A 27,725-nucleotide genomic window follows, 5' to 3' on the forward strand; every position below is an offset into this window, starting at 1 on the left:
CTCTCACTTCATTTTCTGCCTCTGAATATGCAGTACATTGAGATTTTTCCTTAAAGCCTGACACAGCTGAGGAAACTGGTTGTCAGCTCCTTTAGTCCCTAAACTTAATACCTTACAAAACTGTTTAAAAACTAAGCATTTCCGAAAGATCAAAAAGTCTGCTCGAGAAGCACTATGGCTGGTTTTTGAGACATAAAAGTACGTAATACAAGTTTTAACAGCAGTCCAACTGTGCTAGAACTATTCAAAATTATACTGTGACAATTTTTATGTCCAAAAATCACTAACGGCCATGTTCTATTGCCCCTTTTCCCTATGGCAGTGGTTTTCAAACCATCACTTCAAGATAGTCCATGGAGAGTAGCTTTGCCCTGTTTGCTCACCTGTATTTTTAGCTGTCCTTTCAGATGGAAGACTATCTCTTTTGCTGTTTGCATTCAGATAGACATTGCTACACCAGAGACATCAAAGAATCCAAGCAAGCAGGGAAAATACCTCAAGGAACAATGTGTAGGTTAAGATGTAAACAACAGTAAGGAAAAGTTTGGCAATGCTCTGGGAATCAAATACTAAACTGTTATTCTTGAAGAGACCATAAGGTGGTGCTACGCTCTGTAAATTATCCATGTCAAATTACAAAGGGGGATGTAAATTTGGGAAGCTAAAAGATGATTTTCTATTTTGATTTTAGTATGTCACTTCAACACATAACAAGATTTGCCAAAGAATAGCTATCATAGTGGGAAATGGTAGCATTAGAAATGTTAATCATGAAGAAATTATATACTGAAATAGTGACAGAATGAAAACACTATCTGCTGCTGCCAGTGCTGATCACTGCCCAAATGAATTCTACTGCCATTACATTTAGTTATTATTGGAATTGTCCACACAGTCATGCATAACTCCAAATAAAAGGCAATGTTTGTGAGAGGAACTGTTTCTCTGACTAAAGCAAAGAATTTCAACACTTTGTCTTATACAAATCTGTTCATACACAAAGAGAAATTCTTGCTAGTTCAATTGCATAAGGCTACTTCACAGGTAGGAGTGGGGTCATGTAAGTGCTTGTTTCAGGAAAAACACTTTTCTCAGGTATTCCTTCTGCTACCCTCTGTGTGTACAGGTCTTTCACTGACTTAAACACACAGAATGCAAAAGTGAGACTCCTTAGCAGGGATAATCTGGCTATCCAATGCAGACAAGAGATTTCACACCACAGTACACTGCTTGGGATTTGGTTTTCACATCTTTCAATCTTGACTAAAACCAACACAAAGAAAACTTGGCAGAAATTTAAGATCTCCACCAGCCTTCTTTTAATGAATTGTGACTCAACTCAGTTGAAGTCCAACAGGTCAGCATGTGGTTTATGCACATCTGCAGCACTTCTGTAACTGAATTTTTCTCCCCAAATTTACATATACGGTTTTGAACATTCATTTTGAGCTCCACTAACTAAAACACATGGAGAATTTACTATGAACACATTCATGTTTTCAAGGGATTCTGAATCTAGACTTTCACAGTGTTTTGACTTCCACTATTTTGCTCTGTCAGAAACCTGTACCACTGTTCTCTTCTGTCAGTAGTGACAGTACAAGGGGCTTCAACCTGTCAGAGGGGAGACTGAGCTGAGCTCTTAGGCAGAAGTTCTTCCCTGTGAGGGTGCTGAGGCACTGGCACAGGGTGCCCAGAGAAGCCGTGGCTGCCCCATCCCTGGCAGTATTCAAGGCCAGGTTGAACAGGGCTTGGAGCAAGCTGCTCTAGTGGAAGGTGTCCCTGGTTATGGCAAGGGTTGGAACCGGATGAGCTTTAATGTCCCTTCCAACACAAACCATTCCAGGATTCTATGAAATCTAAGCTGGCAATGGTCCAACTTCACAATGGCAATATTTTGTCACTGTCCCAAAAAGATAGGTAAACTGCAGAAAAAGAAAAGGTAAGTATTTCTGAATATAAGATAAATAAGAAGAACTTTGGGGTGTCACATTCTGATCCACAGCACAAATGAATCACTGTACTTATTCATTGATTTTGACATTGTGAATTTGCATTGTGGCCTTAATAGTTAGGATTTAAAACATTACTAGTTCTACTTACATATTTTCCTGTTTATTGATTGATTTCAGGTTTGTATGATGCTAATTAACAATAATCAATATGTGCAGCTGCTTTTTTTCAGTCAGGTTTTACTAGCTTGTACAAAGAAAGAGGAATCCAATATTGGGGAAGTGTGCGATGGTTTTATATACTACATATCATGTTTGAACAAGGTGAAATTGCAGGTTAAATTGCATGGAGGTCCAGATACCTAAACAGACTGCAAAGAATTCCTTTGAGATTCTGGTTTGAAATTTTAATATAGAGCAAATGTCACCGTATAGCAGCGTGGAAGATATAAAGGACTTCGGAGTTCAATAACAAATACAGAGTTGTTATTTGAAACAAAATGTAACTCATGAGAACAATCAGTTCAGTCTTCTAGCAGCAGTTATACTATGTGGTCATAACCATTTTTCCCCCTTTATACAGGAGTCTCAAGGTGCACATTTTTAATGTACCCTAGCAGTTTCCAGTTAATGTTTTATATTTTTACAGCTATTATATTCTGGTGAAAGAAAACTAGTAAAGGTTCAGTCAAGAAAGGGAAAACAAAGGAAAGAGATCAATATTAACACTCTACAAATATTGACTTAGCAAAGTGACTTTGTTGTCTTTCTCCCACAGGGATTTATATTGAATGAGTGATTTATTTAAAAGAAAATCCTGATAGAGCATATTAGTCTAACTAAAAATCAATATTTTCAGGCTACAGCATATATTTACAAAGTAATGCCCAACAAACTGAATATGCTCTCAGCTGTTATTTATTTCCAATTACCTTTCATCTAAAGGTTTATGATACACAATCTTTCAGGCTATTTAAGCATTTAAAGTTCTCACCAACCTAATCAATTATTAACTTTCAAATTTCTCAAAAAGTCATTAAATGTTTTACCCAACAGTGGTTTCATTTATAAAACACACACTTTGTTCCATTAAACCTTCACACCTGAAAAATTATTGTCAATAACTAAGTGTCAGGAAAACCAACAATATATAAAAATGTTGATAACAACATGGATCAGGAAACTGCTCAGTAGTTTATAGCTGCCCTTGACAAACTATTACTAAAACATAAGCTAAAAATTGGAGAAAAATGGTTTCTTATTTAAAATGCAATAAGATATGTGCCTACAGGAAAACAGCATAATTCCAATAGGACTGGCTGACATGATACCTTCATGGTGTCTGGCTCAATTAGCTTTGTGTTTCTGTTGCTCCTGGCAGCCATGCTGATAGTGGTAGAGACAGATGCTTTGCAACTTTGAGCTGATGACGGTCTTGAAGGAGTTCTGCTATCACCTGTAAACATAGGTATTTGGTTACAATTACATTACTTCATCCCACTTCTAGTGCTGTTTAACATAAAGCCTTACATTTATAGGCACACAGAGAAAAACTGGATGACAAGAAATTAAATCAGAGAAGCTGACTTCCCTTATATGTATATAACAATTAACAATTCATTAGTCAAACATCTTTACTTCTCTGAACGTACATCCCAGGTGAATGGGAATACAAATGGCAAAACATTGCAACCAAATTTGCCTGAAGGATGAGACATTGTTACCACATGATTCTATTTACCTCGGAATTAATGCAAACCTCTCCTAAGTGGATAGATTTTACCTGCTTCTAATTTCAAATTATTTCTTTTCAGGACAATGAAGTTTCCCTGCCAGATAGTGCACCATTTACACAGAGCTGCCCAATGCAATTACTTCCAAGGATTTACTTTCTGGCTCCTTATTTTGGGGCAACTCTACTAGTACAGTTGTTGATCTAACCACATAAACTCAGTCTTCATCACTGTTCTGTCATTTTTACACCTCTTCAGTATTGCCTAGAATTGAAGCAACTTAAATGGCACACACTACATGCAATATTTGACACATGGTGCCTTTGCAGTCTGTTAGCCTGTGGTCTTTTTCCAGTTCGGAAAGGTTTTAGATATCTTTGTAACTTCAGGAAGAACATTAAACTCATATTGATTGTGCTTGAAAAGGGGCCTCAATAATTGAAACAAACAGACTGCTCATTGATAAATGTTTAAGGTTTCATCTCTGACCTGAGAAAGAAATAAATAACCTGCCTGTATTACAACATCTGAGCATTCATTTTCTCTCTTCCCTCTGGACTGTGTCATATGAGAGTCACAAAATTCACCCTTTACAATTCAAGAGCTTGAGAACATCAAGGTAGCCAGTCCACGTGAACATGGAGGTCAGATACTCTACCGAGACATTTACGTGATTGCCACAGAGAAATGAACATTAGTCAAGAACACCCTCACTAATCTGAGAACATTAAATAAATACCCAAACCTTCACTGACCCAGAGCATGATCTCCAACAGAAACACAACTCCCAACATGAAATACAAATACCTTTTGTAGTTGACAGCTTGTGATCAGTTTTCCTCAAGACTCTTGGCGATGGTTTTGACACGGGCAGTGTGATCTCTTCGGAGGAAGGTTCAGTTTGATTTCCAAACTGCTGCTGCTTCAATCGACCATCAAGCTCCAGTCTCTCTCGTGCAGTCTTGCAGCACTGCTCCCTGGTTGTCATGTATAAATCACAAAACTTTGGATAAAGAAAAATTATCTGGTAAGTGAAACATTCTTTCTCTTTAAGGATTAAAATGTAAGGAAAGCACAGGTCAATAGATGCAATGCTTTTTTTCTTACAGCACAATACTCATTTCACTCCAATCAAGTGACACAGAAAAATAGAGCCATAATTCAACAAGGAAGTCCAAATCCTGACTAGAAATCTAGTGCAACTTTCAACACAAGAGATGATTTATATTTCTTTATAGATTCTTAAGATCCTTAATAGGGGGTTGTTTTTCTCCTATGAAACTACATTTATGTACAAATCACTGTGGACTGTTTATTCAGTTCAAAACTTAATCATTTAGCAGTTATGTCAGAAAAAAAACCCAGTGAGATGCTGCATCTTGAAAATGAGATGTTCAACATGTACCTTATGTGCCCCACATAAGAACTTACGAAATGCCACAAACGTATCAACTCTTACTGGTCAGTTAAGTTTGCTGTCAGTCGTCATCTTTACCATTCCTTTAACTCTTGACTTCACACAGGCTGTTAGGCTTCACGCTGGTTATTAGGCTTTGCTTAATACATTAAGCTCACTTGCAGCAAGTGACTTTTTCAAGGATAGCAGCCAGATAAAGTGAGTGAAACAGAACTATACAACAGCCTGTGTTCCAGTATGTAGGCAGCTGGGGTGGCCTAGGCCAAGGTAATCAACAGATGGAGGTGGTATGTATTGTGTTTGATAATGCTAATACTGTCAGTAACATCAAGCCAATAAAACAAGAACAAATATCACTGTTTGCCATACCTTGTTGTAGTCAAGTTTGCCACCACAGTTAAAATCAGCTTGTTCAGTAATGGCATTCACTTCATCCTCAGTCATTTTTTCACCTCTCTGCAATGAAAAACACCACCTCAGGCTGGGTTCCTAATCAAGACTGGTGTTCATCTACAGAAGACATTTAATGAAACCACAAAGATTCTTTCAATATCTTTTTAGGGAATCTTATCTTGCAAAAGATCTAAATGCACTTTAATGTGAATCATCAAAATAGAGGTAGACAGCGTAAAAAATTATTGTCCCTACAATTCTCAACAGACGCATTGCATCAGTTTATGCAGTTCTGTGTCTTCTGGAAACCTACCACAGATGATACATCAATCTCAGAAAATCTTCCACAACTGGGGAATCCCAGCTCTCATTCTTACTTACATTATAGCATGCTAACAACCAAGAGCTAACTTGACAATGGTTTCACTTACTTACTTGAGCTATCCTATTATACCAGGCTACATCTGCAACTCAGTTCACTAGAAGGGTTACTCCAGGCATGAGCTTGCCTTGCGCCTATCTCTGCTTGGAATAATTAGTGTGAAGGCAAAGCAGTTTCTCTGCTTTAGGAACCAAGTCTGAAGCTGCACCATCTCAAGTGCCCAACCTGCAATGTGGATACACAATACACCTCTCAGGAAGAAAGCATGTCTTCCACAAGGTCCTCCAGCAATGTTGTCTACACAGATCCATAGGGCTGTTAGCAATGGCAAGGCAATATATGTTTGCTCTACAGAAATCTACATTACATCATGTTTCAGCTATAGATCCACAGTATAAATTTGGGACTGAAAACTAATGCCAACTTCATTGTTGGTGAACACACGATGTGGACATACTGTACCAGAGCCAGAGTGGATTGCAGCAAATCAAACCCTGATCCTCCCCTATTTGAGCAGCACCAGTTGCTACTGCAAGTAAAAATCCCTCACTCTGTCTAGGTCTATATAAAGCAATATCCTGATGTTGTCTGACAATATAGAGTTTATAGCTCTTCATGGCGTAACTACAGTAGCACTCAGCATCTGTACTTCTACCCTTCATTATATAAAGAGTATTTCCTTACCATTGCAACTATATCTTTTGGTTCATGCAGAATGAGGATTGAAGGTTCTGCCCCAATGTTTGAAGTAAACAAGTAATTCTGTTTTATGGGGTCAAGCACAACAAATACAGTATGTGAACTGTTAGCTCCTTCTGTCCCAGTTTGCTCTCTGCATTTCCTTAAAATTGTTTTGTTCTCACTTTTGAGCACTCCACTAAAACTCTACTACTAGTTTTAAATTGTTACTGCTTCTTAGTGTTTGTGCTGTGCAAGGTGGCCTGCTTTTACAATGAAGGAGGTGGGTTTCATCATCTGTGATGTATGTCTGTCTAGTTTAAAGGCAGAGCATCAGCTCTACAGCAGCTTAGAAGACTTCTGTATCAGGGATTGTTTGCTTGCTTTGCAGAATCTCAGAGGACCTGGTATCCTTTTAGATTATGCAATGAAGCCTAAAACTATGGTGGCAGCTCAGCAGCTAAATGAGAAGTTTCAGGTATTTTTTAATGTCATTATTTTAAGCCACATTAATGACATGTACAGGTAAGCCTTATGACATTTGCATCCTTTAGGTTGATAATGTATAAACTCCAACCAAAGTATTAACTTACCCCAGTACAGTTTACTTTAAGAGCCTGATGAACTATCTATAAGATCCAGTGAAGTCACTGGCATGACAGAACATCAAATAAAATGAAAGCACTGACCTTAGTATTTTATGTATAACATAAAAATATTATTAAACTTTGTATCTGAACATGCATAGATACAGTTTGTGAGGGGAGAATAGCAAAAGTATGTCATTAATTCTCATGGTAAAAGCTTGTAAACCCCAAAGGGATAACAGAGGGTTTGCACTAACTGCTACACTCCATTATAAACAGGGTTTCAACAAAGCATTCTCTCAAACTATGCAAAACAGTTTTTCTGGCAGCTTCTACCTTCAAGGCACAGACAGGTTATCAACTGCAAGGCTGTAAAGGGAAAAAGTGGAAGAAAGATCAGCTAACCATACAAAATTAGACATAAAGTTTGGGAGAAAACAAACCCAAACCCAAAGATCATGTTTTGATCTTTTGATTCTTCTGATCAGGAAGATGTGTTTACACATGCAGAACAGTTTTACCACCTCATTTCCAAAATCATAGATTGGGTTGGGTTGGAAAGGACCTTAAGATCATCCAGTTCCAACCCCCTGCCATGGACCGGGACACCTTCCACTAGAGCAGCTTGCTCCAAGCCCCTGTGTCCAACCTCGCCTTGAGCACTGCCAGGGATGCGGCAGCCACAGCTTCACTGGGCACCCTGTGCCAGCGCCTCAGCACCCTCACAGTAAAGAACTTCTTTCTTGTATCTAACCTGAACTTCCCCTGTTTCAGTTTGAACCTGTTACCCCTCATCCTATCCCTACAGTCCCTGATGAAGAGTCCCTCTCCAGCATCCTTGTAGGCCTCCTTTAGGCACTGGAGCTGCTCTGAGGTCTCCACGCAGCTTCTCTTCTCCAGGCTGAACAGCCCCAACTTTCTCAGCCTGTCTTTTTACAGGAGGTGCTCCAGCCCCTGATCATCTTTGTGGCCTCCTCTGGTATTGCTCCAACAGCTCCACGTCCTTCTTATGTTGAGGACACCAGAACTGCACACAGTGCTCCAACTGGGGTCTCAAGAGAACAAAGCAGAGGAGCACAATCACCTCCTTTGACCTACCGGTCACAGTACTAATAGTTAAAGACGGACAATTAAGTTTCCACTGATACTTACCGTTGTGAGAATTCTATAAAGTTCATCATGTAAAATATATCCAGTCTTATCTTTGTCTATTTTTCCAAATGCTTCCAGCAGCTCAGTTTTTGTAGCTGGTTTTTCTTCTTTTAAAATAGTACAAAAATCATCAAAATTCAGCGTAGTTGTTTGTGAAGTCCAGTATTTATTAACTGTCTTCTGAGATGGATTTCTTCCAGCCTGTTGAAGCACTGAACAACAGAACACAATTTTAACTATACAATCCAGCTGTCAGTAAAGGAGTTTGTTCAAAACATCTTTTAATCACTTTCCATGTTCAGACTTTCTATTTAAGCCCCATCAATCTAAGGGGAAAGTGAGGAGGAAGGACTCAATCCTCTGCTGATACAGTCTGACCTTCCCTGGCCTTGAAGTCTGTGGTTTGCACTAGAGAGGCTCAAGCAGCCTGAGGAGCAAAGGAGCTCACTTACATCTTCTTTTGAAAGGAGACAAACAGGCAGTGCCTGGCACCCCACACCATCCCTTGTAAACTCTGATCCAGCACAGAGGTAGTACTGCTGAGAATCACACTTTCTTCTACAGAAAAAGGAAGAAACTAGAGAGCAGTTTGTGACTTGCTATAACACAATGACATCACAGGAATTGTTTTGCTCAGGCTCTGAGCTGCAGCTTCCACTTACTCATGTGCACTGTTGTACTAAACTCAGTGGGATGTCTTCCTTAAAGAAAGTTAATGGGTTTAAACCCTTAATTAAGCAAAATATCCATGAATTCAAAGACAGTCTCCTTAAGTGACAAGTGTAAAATTCGGCCTAGTATCTATATTTCCCCTGCCTTAATATCAAGAACCCATTATTTGTAAGCTACTACATTACAGAATCCTAGAATGATTTGGGTTGGAAGGGACCTTAAAGCTCACCCAGCTCCAAGCCCCTGCCACAGGCAGGGACACCTTGTGCTTAAGCAGATTGCCCCAAGCCCTGTCTAGCCTGGTCTTGAACACTGCGAGGGATGGGGCAGACACAGCTTCTCCGGGCACCCTGTGCCAACGCCTCAGCACCCTCACAGTGAAGAACTTCGGCCTAAGAGCTCAGCTCAATCTCCCCTCTCTCAGGCCCACCTTGTCTTGTCCCTACAGGCCCTTGTCCAAAGCCCTTCTCCAGTTTTCTTGTAGCCCCTTTAGGCACTAGGAGCTGTTCTAAGGCCTCCTCTTAAGGAGCCTTCTCTTCTCCAAGCTGAAACAGCCCAACTGTCTCAGCCTGTCTTCATAGGAGAGGTGCAGCAAGATTATTAGATACTGTTTCTACTGAGATCCACATAAGCCTTTCACCCTTATTTTTCCAAGAAATGAGATGGAGCATAGAATTTATCTTCAACAATATTTTATGTCAAATCTATACATCTGAACTCATCAATTCAAATTACACAATATGTATTTCAAACGTAAAAGAAAAATGATACCAAAGCCAATACTGTGTATGCAATCAGTATGCAGTATGCAACCAGACCTGGCATTCTTCAAAATCCATTTGCTGGATCTAGTTAGCCTCTTAAAATCTTTACTGAAAGCATCCTTTCATCAGCTGCCAGTGTGAAGAAGGTATTATGCTAAATTGAAATTAAATCCAAATGCACAGTCTATCTGGAACTGGAGGGATGTTTTTGTATCTTCCTGTATAATCAAGTTTGTAGGGAAATACAAATGATCCTTCATCTCCTCCTACACTGGCAGTTGGATTTTCAACCAGCTGACCAACGACCAAGTCTATATAGGCTGAGAGCAGATCAGTAGCATCTGTGAAATGAGGTGGTGGCATCGTTACAATTCTCTGTAGGCAACTGTGTCACCATCAAGAACAAACACAACCAGCCACCTTTGTTGTTAATCTCTGATTGAATGCCAAGGACTAAATAAAGATTTCTGCCCTGTCACCTCTACAAACAGAGTCAGGAGAATACAGCAAAGCTCATGTCTTTATCCATGCAACGCCTGGGCACGCAGCAATTGTTTAAGGATTTCAATGTCAAGGTCAGCCAAGGAAGGGCAGTTTCTACGTGTGTTTGTGTACGTGGATAGCTGAGCTCCTTCGAATGTCAATATAGCTCAGTATTCACTTACTTTAACAGAGTATCCTTCAAATATATGATAATTCTGTATTTTTATATATCCAGGGATATCAGCACTTGCCTCCAAAGTTTGTATATCTGGAAGTTCAAATAGACTGCACCTTTTATGTATACTTCTTTACAGACTGATCCTGCTAAACTTCTTTACAGACTGATCCTGCTAAATACCTTCAGTAATATTACAACACAGGAAATGAAGTTACATTCCATGAATAAGTCAAACTCCTACAAATAACATTTTGCAGGGCCAGTATCTAGGTAATATTTTAGTTTAGAATTTAGACAAACATCATGTAGCAAGAGATGCTTAAACACTGGCACCAGCTATTTGATAAATGCCAGAATTTACTTAAGATGCAATAGAAGTCTATAATAACTCTGAATGCTTTCATATTCTAAAGTTCTTAAATATCTCTACAGAGACTGGGAGCCTGAGCAATTAACTGCCTGTTCTGAGTTGACCTTGAAACCAAAATGCCCAAACACATGCTACATGGCAAAGTGGCATATGGATAGAGATGAAAGCCAAAGCATGTATAAGAGATGACATTTGTTCACACCACTCCTATCTTAAAATCCAGATTATCCAGGACTATCATTAGGATGCAATACAGGCACTTTTATTACAGCTGAGAAAGCTTGGATAACACTAAGTCACATAGGGAAAGAATGTGCTTTTTAACAGGTAGAACTTCATGTACTGGTATAGGGAAGAAGCTATGCTCAGCTTTTAAAGTGGAGTCTCCACATGGAGGCCTCACATATTTTAGACATGGACAATGCAGCCATTTGTGAGAAATATTTCCTCACATATGCAAATAAAACCTGGTCATTAGAATTACAATACAACTAAGTTATTTGACAGCTCAGCATGGTTTTGCCTTTAGCTGTTGCTTGGGGGTTTTATTAGAAACAACTGAAATGCCATAATACACACACATACCTTTTTCCTGTCCTGAGGAAGACTTGAGAAACCACAATCCCAAATGCATTCTGAGCTGCACCCCAAAACCCACAAAATAAAAATCATTTTTTTTTTATGACACATTTCAGTTCTCTTTATCTAACTGAAGATTTATGTTCTCATGATTTCTTGTCAACCACATGAGCTGGAAACATGCTTCCAATAAAGTAAAACAAGATTTTCACATAACAGAACTCCAGGTAAAAAACAGGACAGAAAGACACTTTCATGAGTTTCCCAGCACAATCCCATGCTGTTATATACAGCCATGAATAAATTTCTTCATGAAAAGACAAAAAATGCTCTAAGAAAGAAAGAAAACAAAACAAAAAAAAACAAAAAAACAACAAAAGACCCCAGACACAATCCTACAACTCCAAGAGGTAGCAAAGTTGGATTATATTTGTTTGAAAAGTTTCATCTGGGAGAGTAAAACCTATTTCAAAATTCAAACAGGTTTTCGCTCAGTCTTATCTTACTCCTTAGCTTACTCAGTCACTAAAATATGTTATAAAGAAACCAATTACTAACACAAAGCCCTAACTACCATTTTTGGAGTAAACTTCTGTAACTCCATGAAAAGAACTTTGAAAGTCCATAGGTTTTCAAAACAAACAGGATCTACTAACACCTTTATCCAGCACAGCTGAAGCAGGTATTTTTTCCTGTTGCACTGCTGACAGCAATAATACTTATCCACAAATACTAGAGGGATGAAAAAACAAAACTTTTGATTTTAGTCTATGGGAACACTGTGATTCAGTAGGAGGTTAAATAAGAGTAAGATTTTTTTATGAAACATCAGCGTCTGAAACAATCCATTTGGTCACATAAATTGGGAGAGGAAAGGCAATATGTTCACTTACTCAGAACTGCTCTGAGGGTAAATTCCTGTATCTGCACCTTCAGTACCAGCCTCTTCTCTGAGTCTGCAAATCTCTGCACCAGTTCATGCCAGTCCATGGTGATTTTCTGGGCCAGCGCAATTGCCCACAATTATTAACTGAACTGAGACCAACTCTCTTAACCATTTGACAGGGAGAGGGAAAAACTTATTGTAGAAGCGTCACAATCACAAAGCACTACACAGGTCCACCTCAGGTAAGCAACAACACTATCATCAAATTAGGTGCTTTAAAACAACTCACTTAGGTCCTCTGTAAGCTGACAGCTAGCATGGACTTTTGCCCAATCCTGCTGGTGATTTACAGATGAAAAGCTCTGTCTACTATTCCCACTTCCATGAGCCTTCCAACACTTAGCAGCAAAGATTAAGGATGAAAATGTCTTCAAAGATGCACCTACCAACACTTGAAATCTGAACTCTATCTAAAACTATTGTAAATTCCTTGAAACAGTTACTGAGTTTATGCATTGGGTTACACACTACTGAATTGCTGACCGCTGCTTGTAAACTACCTGCTGTAATCATCACACACAGTAGTTATAGGGAAAAGAAATAATCTATTCATTACCTAATCTGAGTTGTTCCTTTGACTTAATATTTTCTAAACTGCTTTTTAAAACAGCTAGATAAGCTGCTCGGCAGTTCATGTAAAAGGCGGCTTCTTCTGCATGCTGAGACTTCTTTGCTTGCGAACTTTCTGGGTGCACGACTTTCTCACTGGAGAGAGAAGTGTCATCCTCAGGACTGCTGGCCATTCTGTGAAGGATACAATTACAGTTAGAATTTGTTACTGCCTTGCCTGTTTAATAAAACATCTGCTTTGTCCTCTGAAACACAGACTAGGAAAAAGTATCCTAACATCGAGGTCATGTTTTTAATTCTCATTTGATATCACAATAATTATATAGTCATGTTATAAAAACTAGCTTTCAAGTTATCTGTGATAGAAATCGTTGCTGTCCATGTTTAGGAATGAAGCACTAGGACTTGTCCTTACTTCACACTTGCACCAGAATTTCTATTCTTGCCATATTAGCTAAATTCTCATAATGGTGGAAAGAATGGGATAATTTGTACAGAAGCACATTTGTTGGCTCCGAGGACTTTACTACCACTGGCTATACTTTGCATTATCTGTCACAATGCTGACATTATTAATGACACAATACTATTACGGTATGTTCATATTAATAAATGAATATACCATACCTACCACTGTTTTGCTCTCAGTGCCACTCTCACTGTTGTTAGAGCTCACCAGCAGCAGAAAGGTTGGAGTGTTTTTAGGGAAAAAAAGTCAATTTAAACATGGCCACAGGTGTGAGAGGCACAGAATTATCTAAAAGACTTTTTCACCAAACAGCAACAACAGTAAATACTACCAAGAATGGATGCAGTGCTTATCTCTTTGGAGACAGCTCTGCGGCTGCATGAGTGCGACTGACACATGTTGGATTCTCTGTTATATTTCTTGGTGTTAACAGCTCCTTTGTCCTCCAGTGGAAACTACACGTGAGCATGTTTATGTTGAACTGTGTATTTGTCAGGATTTTCACCCTCACTCAAAAGCTGACTTTCGTATTTCCAAGACTGATACAGCTGGAAAACCGGGTAGCTTTACACAGCTTCAGCATATGGTGTCATAAACACCATAGAAGATCCAGTGTTAAAGAAGTGATACAGTTATTAAATTGATTACATGGCTTTTTATGGTGCCAACCCACACTAGACTGGGCTTTTGTTTTCTGATTTTAGTTGTAACACAATAAAACATATAGCTAATAGTAAAATTGGTCAAAATTATAACCCTTAATCCTTCAAGTATGTGAAGTAAAGCGCACTATTCTACTTTCAATAGTTATCTGAATATAATGTGCATAAAACTGTGCCACTCAGGCCTTTAAAGTACAAGAACACTACCCACATAATTGTAAATATATGGTAAAAAGTATAAAATGTGTTTTTTCTACAATATTACAGCCACTCAAAACAGTAACTAATACTGTTTGCTCACCAATGGCTAGTAAACTCTAACAGCAGCTCTCTGCTTTTACCAAGGGTGATTAAGGTTTTTAGAAGGCCATCACAGAGGGCCACTAAATCCTGTTGGTCTAACAGCCTCTCCTATTATTTTACCTAATGTTGACTTCAGAAAATATATTCCAGTATAATAAATTAAATATCTCAAGTTCAGCAACAAGACAACGACATCGTAGGGTCCCCTTCAGGACTCATTGGATTTTTACTCAGAAGGCCTAAATCACTTGCACCTTGTTGAGTTATATAGGTCTTTTACACTTGGGAAAGAAAGATAATAATTGCTTATCATGGATGAAGTACCCTATTTATAATACACAGACCGCCTGCCTGACACTTTAATATTACACTGGCATTAGAAGGACCCCATAGGGACACTGTGATACAGTCTGGTTACTGCAGACGGGTGTCACTATAATTAAGCACCAGCGTTACACACACAAAATGGAAGTGGGTTAAAGCCGAGGAGGAAAAGAAGAATAAATGTTAATTTTCCAGCAACTGGTTTATAAAATGTGAACTCTCGTTTATACTCCTCAGACTTCCCATTACCAAGATATTTCTTCCGTGGGCCACAGTTCTGACCAGAAGTGCTGCCAACGCATTGCTCAGAAATCCAGCGAGCAATAGCTTCGTGACAGCTCTGCCAGCAGCCCCATGGTATGTTTGTACTGCGCAAACGACACTTCAGACAAAATAGATGGAGGGGAACGATCCAGCCTTGGCCTGAAGTGGGAAGACAACACTACCTATTACATTCAGTTTTAGCTGCCATGATTCTAATAAAAACGATGTTCTAGCTACGAATTAAGCCATACCCATCTCTGCCACACTGACCTTTCCCACCACGGCCCCAGACCTCCATCCACAGCAAACACACCAGCTGCGAGCTTCCCACTGCTGCTTCCAACCTTCCGAGCCCAAGCACCGAGGCCTCACCTGAAACACGGAAACTTTTACCACACAAATCTCGTTATCTCCTTCTCCAGGGGTTCTCCTGGGTTACACTGGCCACCCAAAAGGCACAGAAGTCATTACAACCCCTTTCCCCCAACCCCTCACATGGGAACCGTCCCGCCCGCCGGTCCCCCTCCATCCTGCCCTGAGGGGACGCCTTGGCCGCCCCTCACCTCCCGCCCACGCTGAGCCTCGCACCAACCTTCCCGATGGGAGGAAGCCACCCCCGGCCTGGCTCCTACCGCTGCACAGCACCGGGGCGCCGGGGCCCGAGGAGCCCCCCCTCGGGCCTGATCGGCTCCCGCCCCGCCCCTCAGCGCCGTTTCCAGCCGGAGGCCTTTCCCCGGTGCACGGCGGCAGCGGCGGGAGATCCGCAAAGGCGGCCGGAGCGATGTCGTAGGTACCGGGGCGGGCGGCGGAGCGCGGCTCTGGAGCCACTTTCCCCCCTCAGCAGCAGGAGCCTTTGGAGTGGTGCTGGGCGGGCGGTGGAGCCGGGGCCCGTGGGGGACGCTGAGGCGGAGCGCTCCTCCTCGGCGGGTCGCGGGCTCCTGGTCCGGCAGCGAGCTCGCTCCCTGAGGAGAAGCGCGCTCCTCGGGCTGTCCGGGAGGGGAGGAGCGCTCCGCTGCCTGGCAAGGGCAGGTTTTGTTCCCAACCCCGTCTCCCGGGCGTTGGATTTGACCGGGGAACATCTAAGATGGTGGCTCCTTGGGGCAGAGCCCTTATCCGGGCGGAGTCCCGGGGATGATGCCTGCTGGTGTGGGGGAATTTAAGTTACATGTCCGTGCCCGGCTTCCCCGGCCGAGGGAGGGGGGTGGTTTATCTTTGTGCTCCGCACGGATAAACATGTCCCTTCTTCAGGGATTGTAGCAACAGGACAAGGGCTAATAGCTTAAAACTTAAACAGGGGAAGTTTAGGTTGGGTATAAGGAGAAGCTCTTCCCTGTGAGGGTGCTGAGGCGCTGGCACAGGGTGCCCAGAGAAGCTGTGGCTGCCCCATCCCTGGCAGTGCTCAAGGCCAGGTTGGACACAGGGGCTTGGAGCAAGCTGCTCCAGTGGAAGGGGTCCCTGCCCGTGGCAGGGGTTGGATGAGCTTTAAGGTCCCTTCAACCCAAACCAGTCTGGGATGCCATGATTCAAAGTCTGGTGCTGTTCTTGTGTATCTTTGCTAATCGTGAGCTTCTGAAGAACAATAATGTGTAGGATGTTGTTAGCTTCAACAGCAGTTAAGGTGAGGCCATGAGGCTCATGTTGCCTATATACAGGCTTGGGATATTATCCCAGTTTACAGCTCCTTACACAACTTCAAAGATAACTTACATTAGAGCTAACATAGGTTCCAACATCTGCCATTCTTGACCACTTGAAGTAATCATGCCAGACAGTAGTAATACCAAGAAAACACCAATACACAAACTTTGATACTGTTTTGGTGTTTAAGTCCCTGATTGCACACTGAGTTTAACTACCATTTAAACAGAGCATAGAAAATTATTCAAGGTGATTTCTTCTTCTTTTCCTATTAATAAGACATTTTTGCTGGCAGGTGTTGAAGATGAAGCAAATATCATGAATATGGAAATAGCTTAGAGATACTTTCTTTTTTCCCCAGTAAAAGCAGAACATTAAGTGGAAACTAACTGAAATGGCCTCAAAATGCACTACAGTACTCCCTAGGGTATTTTTAATGAAATAATATGATCAGGTCTTTGATTCTCTATGTTCTTTTTTTGTGCATTCAGTCTGTACGTGGCTGTTGCCATTGCATTTATTAATAAATGAATTGTGGAGAGAACGTTAAGTGTATGTGGAATTAAAAACAATATAAATAATTCATCTCTTTATAGAAAGTTAAATTGTATACCTGAGACTCTCACTGTTAAACAGGTCCTCATCTGTGTGGTTTCATCAAAGCATTCTTCAAATGAGTGAAGGTATTAGCAGGAAACTGACAATATGACCTGAAATGATGGATGAACAATATGCTATAGAAGTAATATGTAGTTCTTTAAGCTGGTAAGTCCTAAGGACAAAATAATCATTGCAGGATGGACATTAGCCATAAACATGTGCCATCATGCTCTGCATAGTTAAGTTGTCAGGCCAACATTTCAAAGTTAGAATTAAAACTCAGGTAAATAAGTGTACTGTGATTACATGTGCCTCATTTTTCTGTCTCCTTTTCTTGTTCGCACTCCGACATTTGATTCTACACCATAGCCAAAGGAAGGCTTTTACAGAGTTACAGAGTAGTTTGGTTTGGAAGGGACCTTTTCCAGCTGTATAAAAAAGATAAACCAAACCAAAGTTGGTGCTCTTTCTCCATAGTGCTTCCTAAAATACTTCAGGATTTTGTTTGCACCTGTATGCACGTATGGGGTTTTCTCCATATTCATCTTTGGAGCAATCTGAAAGAAGACACTTTGGCCAGCTGGGTCATTGTGTTAGATGTCCGGATGAATTTTGTTTCAGTTGTCCTAGCCACACATTTTAACTTAATATGAGTGAATCGCAGTTGCCCAGAGATTTACCTTCTCACATTATAGCATCAGAAAGACAATCACTAAAAACAAGCAAACCAAGCTGCTGGGTAGGGTGGATTGAGAAAAGCAAGGCAAAGTTGGACTCCTGAAACCAAAATTATATCTCCCTATACGATATGCCAGCTCCTTCCAACACTGAAGTACTTGCCTGGAATGAGGCTGCCTCTTCAACATAGCCCAATGTGCTTGCAGGGGTTTTACAGACCAGCAAAGAGAAATCTGGGCTGTCTGCATGCTGCATCTACTGCTGCACACAATATTTGACAGACTTTAAAGAACATAGCCTTGACCAGTTCACAACTTTCACCATAGAAATTTTCTAAATGTTTATAATTTACTGGGATTTTCATGTCATTTCTCATTTATCTTCATCCTACAGCTATGTCGAGTCCAGATTCTGCTTTGCTTTGGCTTCCAGCTTCTTTTGAAGTCCATCATAAAATCTTCCATCATAACATGCCTTAGTATAACATGCAAATGCATTGGCCCCTAGAGCACCCTTTCAGAGTAGATGTATTAATAAATATAATGTTTCTTTGCTGCCACCGGGGTGAAAGATGGAATGGAGTCTGCATTCCTTAAGCAATATGGGCTTTTATTAAAAAAAGAAATACATTGTAAAGAATTCCATCAAACTGTTACAGCTTTGACTCCCCTTTGGCAAGAATTTCACTCGCTCTTTTAATTTAAATGTTACCTGTTTACCTGGCTTTTTTAAGATAGAATACTTCTCTTCACCTTCTTGTAATAGAGATAGTTGTAAAACACTATTCATATCACACTGTTACCGGAGATATATTTCAAAGATGTGTTTTCATTCTATTTTTCTAATCCTTTAATTTGCAGGTTTGGAATAGTAACATAAATTTTAAAAGGATATGTTTGGAATGAGGTCATCTTCAAAGTCAAAGCATTCTTTTCCAAGATGAGAACGGAACTAAGTCCTTGAAATATGATGCGTTTTCCAAATCTTGTTTGATATAATAAATATAATTTTATATAATAAATATGTTTCTTGTGAATTGTTCTTAAAAAGATTTTAATCCCCCCCCCCTTGTTTTATATCAAGCTTTAAACTATTGTTAAGATTTAGGAGTGTGCTTAAAAACTTCCAGTTGTCTCTGGGAAAAATAGTCTTAATTTATGTTGACCTTTCTTTCCTTGGAGCATTTAGTCTGCATTCAATAAAATTTTGATGACTGCTCTTTAGAAGACAGCTGTACGATATAAAGTATTATAAATATTCAGCTTTCCTCTTCTAGTGTTGCCATTAACAGCTGGGCATCCAGTTCAGCAGAGCAGATTTTGCAGAGAGAGCTTGGCATGTTCCTGAATCAGTATAGTGAAGAAGACTAGCAGATAGTTTCGTATGGTTTGGGGACCTGTAAAGACATAGAGCATCTGTTCCCCAGTTAAGTCATAGTCTGGTAGCACTGAATCATGTTAAGAGCTAAAATGATTGGAAGAACTACTTTTTTCACCTTGGCTGTACCTGTGCTTTAAATGCCTAATACATTACTAATGGCAAAATAATTTCAACCCTTGCTCAGAAGGTATGTAAATGATAATGCTTTTGCATTCTTTCCTTGTTTTTAGTCTTTGAAAAAGAGATAAATATATGGTGTGATTTCACTTCACTGTCTTGACTTTTATCTCTAGTATAAAATGGAGAAGTGGATTTTCTTATGCAAACACTTCATCCTTATAAACAAGCAATGTTTTTGGTACACAGTATTTTAATCAGTTAAATTATTTTCTTTGGATGACGTTAGTTTTCTTGCATAGTATTAAAAAAAAAGTGAAACACAAGAAAGAAAAATGTCTATAAAATTACCAGTTATAGACCTTACTAAGAGAAATCTTTGTGTCTAGATGACCATAAAGCTTGTCTGTATTTTTCTCTTGCAGAGCTAAGAGAGCGTTAAAGCTGGACAGTGTTAAAAAAGATATTGTAAGTATTTTTTGGTGTATGGAATCATCTGGGCTGTATATATGTGTATGTGTATATACATATATTTATATCCACACATATGTGTGGTTAGATATGGTATCTTGTTAGAGCTTCATTTCTATTGTTACAGATTGGATGTTGTCTAGGAAAATCTTAACAAGGCACAAAACTACTGCTGAAAATATTAGTATAAAATTTATTATATTCCATTTGTCATGGACCTGCCTGGCATTAAATAATGTAAATCTGCATGAATCGCTGGAAAATAATGGAGAAAGATGCATATTTTTATTGCCATCACTATTTACCCAAGAGCTGAATGAGTTAAGATCTTTGGTGAAATCATTTATTAGAAATTAGCTCCATTATCCTGGAAGCAAATGTTCTGCCATGTAATTGTACGTGGAACAATATGGAATTATGATCATGCTGTAATCTGCATATTATAAACTGCAGAATTGAAATGAAAACATTAAAGGCATTTTCATGTCAAGGATATAATTACCTCCCTCCGCAAATCTGGCAGAATGAAACACTAAAGTACCAACACTGCAATAAATTTCACCACAGTTATCACAATAAAAATAAAATTGTACTGTTGCTATTATTTTCTGTAAATGCAGCTATAGTATACTCCGAGTACCAGCATGTCATGACATATGTCAGTTTATTATCTGCTCCTACCAACAGTGGGTGTTGCTGCAGGCATCAATCCAGAGGAGCTGGTGAGGATGGCAGTGTTTAAAGGAAGGAAAATTTTGGAGAAGTAAATAGAAATAGCTGGTCAGCAAATGAGCTCCCAATAAATCTGTGTCATTTTGCAGACATTTGCTTATATGCAGCACATATTTGGAGCTCTCACTGGTATTTAGCGAGACAGAAATTTGCCATTTAAAAAATTTTCTAGATACTTTTTCTTTTGAATTTAAACAAAGGTGGCAAAATACTGCAGTGGCACTAAAAAAAATCATTAGCAATTTAATTAGCAGCTTAGTGTACCATTACCCAACTTGTTCTGCTCAGAATGCAGCTGTGACTGTAATTTTGCATCTGTTTCTTGGGCTTTAGTAATGTTTTTGTAGATGAGTGGTCCAGCTGAAATTATATAGAGTTCTTTTCCTTCCCTAAAGCCATTCCTTCCCTGTTCCCTCCCCATAAGATAGTTACTTGATGGTTACTTGCATTCAGATTCTTGTGCTGCAGAAAGCCCATCTGAATGATAAAAACTTCTACTGGAATCTCAGTAATGTAGGTTCATGTTATGATATCATTTTTAGGTCATATGATGCCTCTACTGGGTACATGGAAACGATTTCAAGTGTACCTGCTGGACAGCAGGGGCTTTACGTCGCCTTTGTATCTGTAGCTTTCTGATCTGATCTGGCTGACATCCTGACATGATTTGTGGCTTTCATACATGTTACCTGATAAACCTGGTTTTTGACCTTAAAAGTACTGCAGAGCCCTTTTGAGATCTAAAACTGCTGTAGTTACAGTTTCCAGGGGTTATTTGTGAGACCTTAAATCTATGAGGTTTAGGCCTTCTCAGAGTTGTCTTTCCATGCTGTCCCGTGCTCCCAGCTCAGCTGCCTTTGCCCTCAATCATGTCCCCAACCATCCTTTTCCCAGAGCATGCAGGAGATTCCTGTGCTGAGGAATCCTTACTGGACTCAAAGATTTGTATGTCTGTTGTTTCATCTGGTTTAAAAAGGGGTAGTGTGAGGGTCTTATTCCAGCAAAACAGGACAACATATGATGTATGAATAAATTAGTTATTAATTTGAAATTGGAGTGGATAGGTCAGTTACCAGAGTGCAAATATAAGGTTGACTGATATCCCCCCCAGCTTGGCTTAAGTACTGTGTATTCTTTAATGAATATAAATCCCAGATACTCACCTTCTATTTCATTCATGATGTTGAAACAGAGTAATATGCTTACCTATTATACTTTCTAACATTAATAAATGGAATAATAAATGGAACTTAAAGAGATTACAGAATAATCATGTACAATAAAGCTTTGATTGAAGAAATACTGTAGGAAATTGAAGGACTGTTATGAGTGACATGAAGACAAATGATAGATACTCAGTTTTACAGATGCAATGAGGCTCAAGTTGGCAGAAAAGGGTGGTTATTTGAGAAGTGAGTTAGTCAATTTTTTGCTTGCTACATAGAAATAAATTAATTTGCTCCTCTAACTCAAAGCCTCCTGTAAGTCCTATGTGTTCTGTTACTGCATATGTCTCATTTGTGACAGTCGTTGATGGTGTTATTTAAAACTGCTAGACTTAGTTGGAAGCAAGTTGTTACTAGAGCTAAAGCCCTTTATGTGCAAACCAAGTGTGGATTTGGTTTTTTCCTCTCTATGTTAGTTTTGCCGTAAAACCCTAGTTTCTCAGAGTTGCAATTCAGCATTAGAAATAACCATGTTTTTATAGAATTAAAATAAAGAATTAAAATATAGAAATAAAATATAGAATATTAAATAGATAGAATGAGAACTAGTTGTTTATAGTTCATGTGTCTTAAACTCTCGGTACTATAGGAGAAATAATACCAGGGTTTAACTGCTTAAAAAGAGCCGAAACAATCAAATGTTCATGCCAGAATAACTAAATATCTGGAAACTACATACTTTTTGTATGTGAGAATTGGTACATTAGTATTTGAAGGGCTTTTTATATGAGTAAAACTAATGTTACTGAGGATAGGGAGTGATAGAGCAGCTCGGTGGGCATTTGGCAGCCAGCAAATGTCAACCCACCACAACCTAGAACATGGACTTTCCATAAAGAGAGTACATAAAGTTGGGAATTACTAAGGAAAATCTATTAGCAGATAGTAAGTGTTCAGAGAGGCTTTGTCTACTTTTGGGGCGAATATGTAACTACTGATAGGAAGGGTAGAGGTGACAATGTGTTTATTTTGCAGAAGGGAAGTTTACAACGGTTGTAGGTTTAAATGGACATAGGTACTTATTTATCTTTAGCCAAAATTCATCTGGATACTTTGTCATCCGCTATGTTTTAGCGATATGATGCAACACCTTTGGAGACCGAAGTGAAAAATCTGAACACTTACTCACCAACAACAGGAACACGTGAAATGAGTCCATTCTCATCTCCTATGAATCACGATGCACAAAATCTCAAGAATCACCTATCGAATGGTTAGTTTAACATTTTGTCTTTCTTAATGCAACATTTTCCTTGTTACTGACTTGATTTAGTAACTTATGTGGTATGTTTGAATTCTTTTTCCTCTTAAAGAATTTTGATCTCTTCTGGAAAAGCTGATGCTGGTTTTTAAAGCTTGAATCTTTTCAGTGCATATTTTGGGGGTGTTTATGAAACAACTTGGTTATGCAACAAGTTCTGCTTTCTGTTGATCAGTACTGAAATTGCTGGCACAGCAAAAAAAAAAAAAACAAACCCAAACACCTGCATTGCATTTCTCAGGAATTCCAGTAACTCCACTGGTTGGGCATGTTCATGCTAACAGTGTCCTTTGTTTGCTTTCTTTCTAAGCTGTCACTGGTACATGCTACTGACAGTGACTATTCTTCGGATTATATGGGAGATGCTCTGAGGTTGCTGGGTGCAAAATTACTGCAAGGAAGTCATAGAATCCCAGACGGGTTTGGGTTGGAAGGGACCTTAAAGCTCATCCAGTTCCAACCCCCTGCCATGGGCAGGAACATCTTCCACTAGAGCAGGTTGTTCAAGGCCCCTTCCAACCTAGCCTTGAATACTTAGCTCTGGTTGAACACAAAGTCCTGGTTCACTCTAGCAATGCAGTGTAATTCATTGTTTGTAGCACACAGGTGAGGTCTGAACTCTCATGCTCAGGAATGCTGAAAAGAAAAGATGTTTGCAGCTGGTGCACATTTAATTTTGTGGCCTTTTGAGAACTATGTTTTGATTTGCAGTGCAAGTCCTGGTTTATGTACTTCCAGGTTTCTGGTGGTAAATTCTTGCATGGATGTGTGCATACATGCGTACAAGATTTCTCAGCTCTGAGTTTCTGTTTGTGAATATTGAAAGTTATGTAGATTTTATCAAATCAAAGCTAGAAGGGAAGTTCAGTTTAACACTTCCACTTTGCATTCATTTATGTGAATTTTTACTATTGATTTTCATAGTAAGGATAACACTGAATATCATTAGCTCTCAGAAAATTTCCGGTTGACTTTAGGATATATGTCCACTTGCTAACACAGTCACAGGTTTTGATGCAGACTATGACTGCTTAAGAAGTATATTTTTGTAGACTAACCTACCTTTATAGCTATATAGATTGTGTTCTTTTTAAGTGTTAATGAACCACTAGGTCACCTGATGTGACTTTTTAATATGAAATAAAATAACAAAGAGACTTTTTTGTCATCTTTCTCTTACAGAGCCCAAGAGCTTTTATTTCTTTCAATACAACTCCTGGAAAGATGCTGAAGTCTTGATTTGAGGGCTTCAAATTATTTAATAATATAATTTAAATAATTATCATTCTAATAATAATAATAATATCTGTCACTTCCCTTTTTTAGCAAGTTCCTTGTTCAATTACCTTTGCTATTAAAGGAACAAAATTCTCCTGTCTGATTTTGAATGTGTCTGGCTTTAATTTTGAGCCATCACTTCTTGTTATGCCTTTTTGTTGGGTTAAAGAGCTTTTTATGCCCCATATATTTTGGAATTTATGTGCAGTAATTGAGGCCTCACTAACATTTGTGAATTATGATGAGCAGAAATATTCTGAGCAGGATAGAATAACCACTATTTGAAATTTATCTAGATGTCTGCAGATTTTTGCACTGGTTATCACGCCCTATGCTCTTATGATGGAGCTGAAAAAGTGGGGTTTTCCTCCAGGAAAAAAGGGAGTTTTATTTTTTAAAGGAATGTGATCAAGAAATTTTTTTTCAGAGGTGGCTGGCCAAAAAATGGAAATTACTGGAAGCCTTCAAGCTGAAAATAGTACAATTTGTGAGCATTACCTCCCTTTTCGTTATTAAATAAGCAGAGTACTCGAGGAAGCATGGAAGCATGGGGTGTTTTGGTGGCAGTATAGCTCTGCATAGTTACAGTGCAGAGGGTTGGTTTTGGTTTTTACTTTTCCTAATTCAGAGTCATTCTAGGAAACTAAATAGAAGCAGCTATATCCTAATTCTTTAATGTGCTGTCAGTCTTCATTATGACCTGGCTTTATGTCCTTATTACCCATCTGTCAAACAGTTTTAACACAGTTGAGCACTTGCTGCCAGTCGAAATGTTCACAGCTCTCCTACTAACTTCTTTGCTGATTCCAGTTCTTCCCAGAGTAGCTGTTCTTCTCCACCAGTGCTATGTTTTTGAATTGGGCACCTGGAACTAGTACAAAAATGACTCTGTTGACCATTGACATTCCAAGAAGCCTTTGGAGGAGGAATTACTCTAATTTCTACCCATTCTTTCAGTGACTATAGCATGTCTCAACTAGTTATGCAAACCTGGTACATAGAATCAATCATAGAATAGTTAGGGTTGGAAAGGGCCTTAAGAACATATAGTTCCAGCTCCCCTGTATTGAAAGGAACATCTTTGCCCTTACAAATTTTAACATATATGTAGTTGGTGTGTCTTTAATTTTGTGGCCTTCTGAGGACTATGTTGACATGTGCAATGAAAGGCTTGGTTTATTCCTGGGTTGGGATGGAAGGAAGTCTCTGTCCGCCAGAAAGCAAGTATATTTGCTACAGTGCCCACCCTGTCTTGTGAACAATTTCTCTTCTCAAAACTAGTGGCTCCTTGATTCCTAAAAAGATGTTTATGTTGGGTATCTCCACATTCCCACTTATTTTAGATCCAGAAATCTTTAGTGACATTTAATCAGCCCTTCAAACTATTGATCCCTGTATTCTTAAAAGACCATAAGCAGTTTCTCTTTAGGGTTATTTTCCTCTTCAACAAAGTTGCTTAAAGCACTATGTATTTCCACAAATATCCCTAGTTACGTGTTGAATTTTTTCCTTGGAGCTTAAACCAAGTTAGGTAGCAGTCTAACCCCACTGTATTCCAACTTTCTTCTAACTGTGAAAAGTAACTCTTCTGGTGCGCAGCATTCTGACTTAGTTTCTTGGGAACTTATGTCTTTGGTATGTAAATTTATCTACTCTACCTTTCTATAGAGGGAAAGGTATTTTCAAAGTATTCCCAGGACAAATTTCTGTGGCAGTAGTGTCTGCTTTCATCAGTAAGAAGGAAATACTGTGTTTGTGTTAACTCCTTTAGCAGTCTCAGGATTTGATGGTGCTTCCTGGATGGAATGAAGAGCCTATGTCTTTTTTTTTCCTTCCTCATGGTAAATATAGAATAGAATCACAGAATAGTTAGGGTTGGAAAGGACCTCAAGATCATCCAGTTCCAACCCCCCTGCCATGGGCAGGGACACCTCACACTAAACCATCCCACACAAGGCTTCATCCAACCTGGCCTTGAACACCGCCAGGGATGGAGCACTCACAAGCTCCCTGGGCAACCCATTCCAGTGTCTCACCACCCTAACAGGAAAGAATTTCCTCCTTATATCCAATCTAAACTTCCCCTGTTTAAGTTTTAACCTGTTACCCCTTGTCCTGTCACTACAATCCCTGATGAAGAGTCCCTCCCCAGCATCCCTATAGGCCCCCTTCAGATACTGGAAGGCTGCTATTAGGTCCCCACGCAGCCTTCTCTTCTCCAGAATTATGAATCTCTTCATCCTGTACAATAAAACCTTTCAATGAGAAGGGTTGTCAGTAGGTGTTCTCCATCACATCAGAGAGATGGCTGTTGTTAGTGCAGTCAATGCCTGTCCTGGCATCTGTCATGTCCTGGAAAGGTCAGCTCATACCATGCTCCAATTAATTGTTTTGTCATGATGTGGCACCTGTGTTCTCACCCAGAATGGAGCAATAAGTATTCAGAATCAAGCAAAGTGACTGCATGTCGCACCTAGCTGCTGCTTCTGGATGAGTCAACATCTCTTGTATCCTGAGGGAAGAATCAGATTAGAACAATCTATGTCCCCACTGACTCCAGTGTGAGGCACTGGCAGCAGTAATCTTGCTCTTAGCGTTAGCACATCACAAAAGCAGTTCTGAAAAAAACCCAAATTTTTTAATGTATAAATACAGATTTCCATGTTATGGATGTCTGCAGAATATTAAACTATACCTCAGCCTGGCTGGAAATCCACCTGCACTTAAACACTTTGAAAAAGTCTTTTTAAATTTTATATCATGATAGCAGTCAGATACAAAATTAAAAATGCTGTGGCTCTTTAGATATGTTATCTTGAATATCCCTCCATGCTTGTAATTCCCTGCTTTAGCAACCTCTTTTCCTTTAGTTTTAGTCGATGCCTTTTTGGTGACACAACACATGATAATGCACAAACATTTAAATCTACTACAAGTAGTAAAACTTCAGCATCTCTGCATTTACATTAAATGCCTTATCTCTCAGGTGAAAGGAAGCAAAATGTCTTGTACTGAAATGCCTGTATATTAGGATGTCAATGGGAAAGGTGAACCTGTACTGGATTTCCATAGTGATATTAGGTATGGACATAGGGGAACATTCTTTTTGCCTATAAAAAGACTGAGCACATGCTCATAGCTGACATTTAGATGGATAATTATTCAGTAATGTAGTACCAGACATCTTTTTTTAACTTGTGTTCATATAGCTACAAGGTGGTGGTACATGAGACTTCCTCTTGTATCACAGGTTTCAGGCTGGCCTTGTAAACCCATAATTTCTTTCCTCCTTCTGAAAAGATGCTTTTATTTTAAGTGTAATAGATTACACATATCATCTGTGAGGCCTTGAGTAATCTATATCCTATTTTTCCATTATTAATACATAAAAAAACAACAGAATGAAAATTATTGCAAATTAATGCCGTTAGCTATGACAATGTATTTTGCATTGTGTGAAGTACAA

At 39.3% G+C, this 27,725-nt stretch overlaps 2 protein-coding genes across 15 annotated transcripts in view; one reads left to right on the forward strand and one right to left on the reverse strand.

Moving 5' to 3' along the window:
• Positions 1–15,908, reverse strand: part of EFCAB7 (EF-hand calcium binding domain 7) — a 32,064-nt gene extending 16,156 nt beyond the window's left edge. The window contains exons 1-7 of one of the 3 annotated variants that reach the window (XM_065673145.1): positions 15,673–15,905; positions 15,149–15,250; positions 12,843–13,030; positions 8,295–8,506; positions 5,472–5,558; positions 4,493–4,688; positions 3,284–3,408 (exon numbers count right to left, since the gene is read on the reverse strand). In XM_065673145.1, coding sequence (XP_065529217.1) covers positions 3,284–3,408; positions 4,493–4,688; positions 5,472–5,558; positions 8,295–8,506; positions 12,843–13,029 — 807 coding nt within the window. In that variant the 5' untranslated portion in view covers position 13,030; positions 15,149–15,250; positions 15,673–15,905. Of the gene's footprint in view, positions 1–3,283; positions 3,409–4,492; positions 4,689–5,471; positions 5,559–8,294; positions 8,507–12,842; positions 13,031–15,148; positions 15,251–15,470 lie in introns of all 3 variants that reach the window. The other 2 variants (XM_065673144.1, XM_065673146.1) reach the window with 2 other exon arrangements.
• ITGB3BP (integrin subunit beta 3 binding protein) overlaps positions 15,584–27,725 on the forward strand; it is a 55,841-nt gene continuing 43,699 nt past the window's right edge. For all 12 annotated transcript variants that reach the window (XM_065673158.1, XM_065673165.1, XM_065673156.1 and 9 more), the window contains exons 1-3: positions 15,584–15,664; positions 19,717–19,759; positions 22,795–22,933. In XM_065673158.1, the coding sequence (XP_065529230.1) occupies positions 15,660–15,664; positions 19,717–19,759; positions 22,795–22,933 (187 nt within the window). In that variant the 5' untranslated portion in view covers positions 15,584–15,659. The remainder of the gene's footprint in view (positions 15,665–19,716; positions 19,760–22,794; positions 22,934–27,725) is intronic.

Source organism: Lathamus discolor, chromosome 3 (genome assembly GCF_037157495.1).
Source record: "Lathamus discolor isolate bLatDis1 chromosome 3, bLatDis1.hap1, whole genome shotgun sequence".
In the NCBI taxonomy this organism is placed as follows: Eukaryota; Metazoa; Chordata; class Aves; order Psittaciformes; family Psittacidae; genus Lathamus; species Lathamus discolor.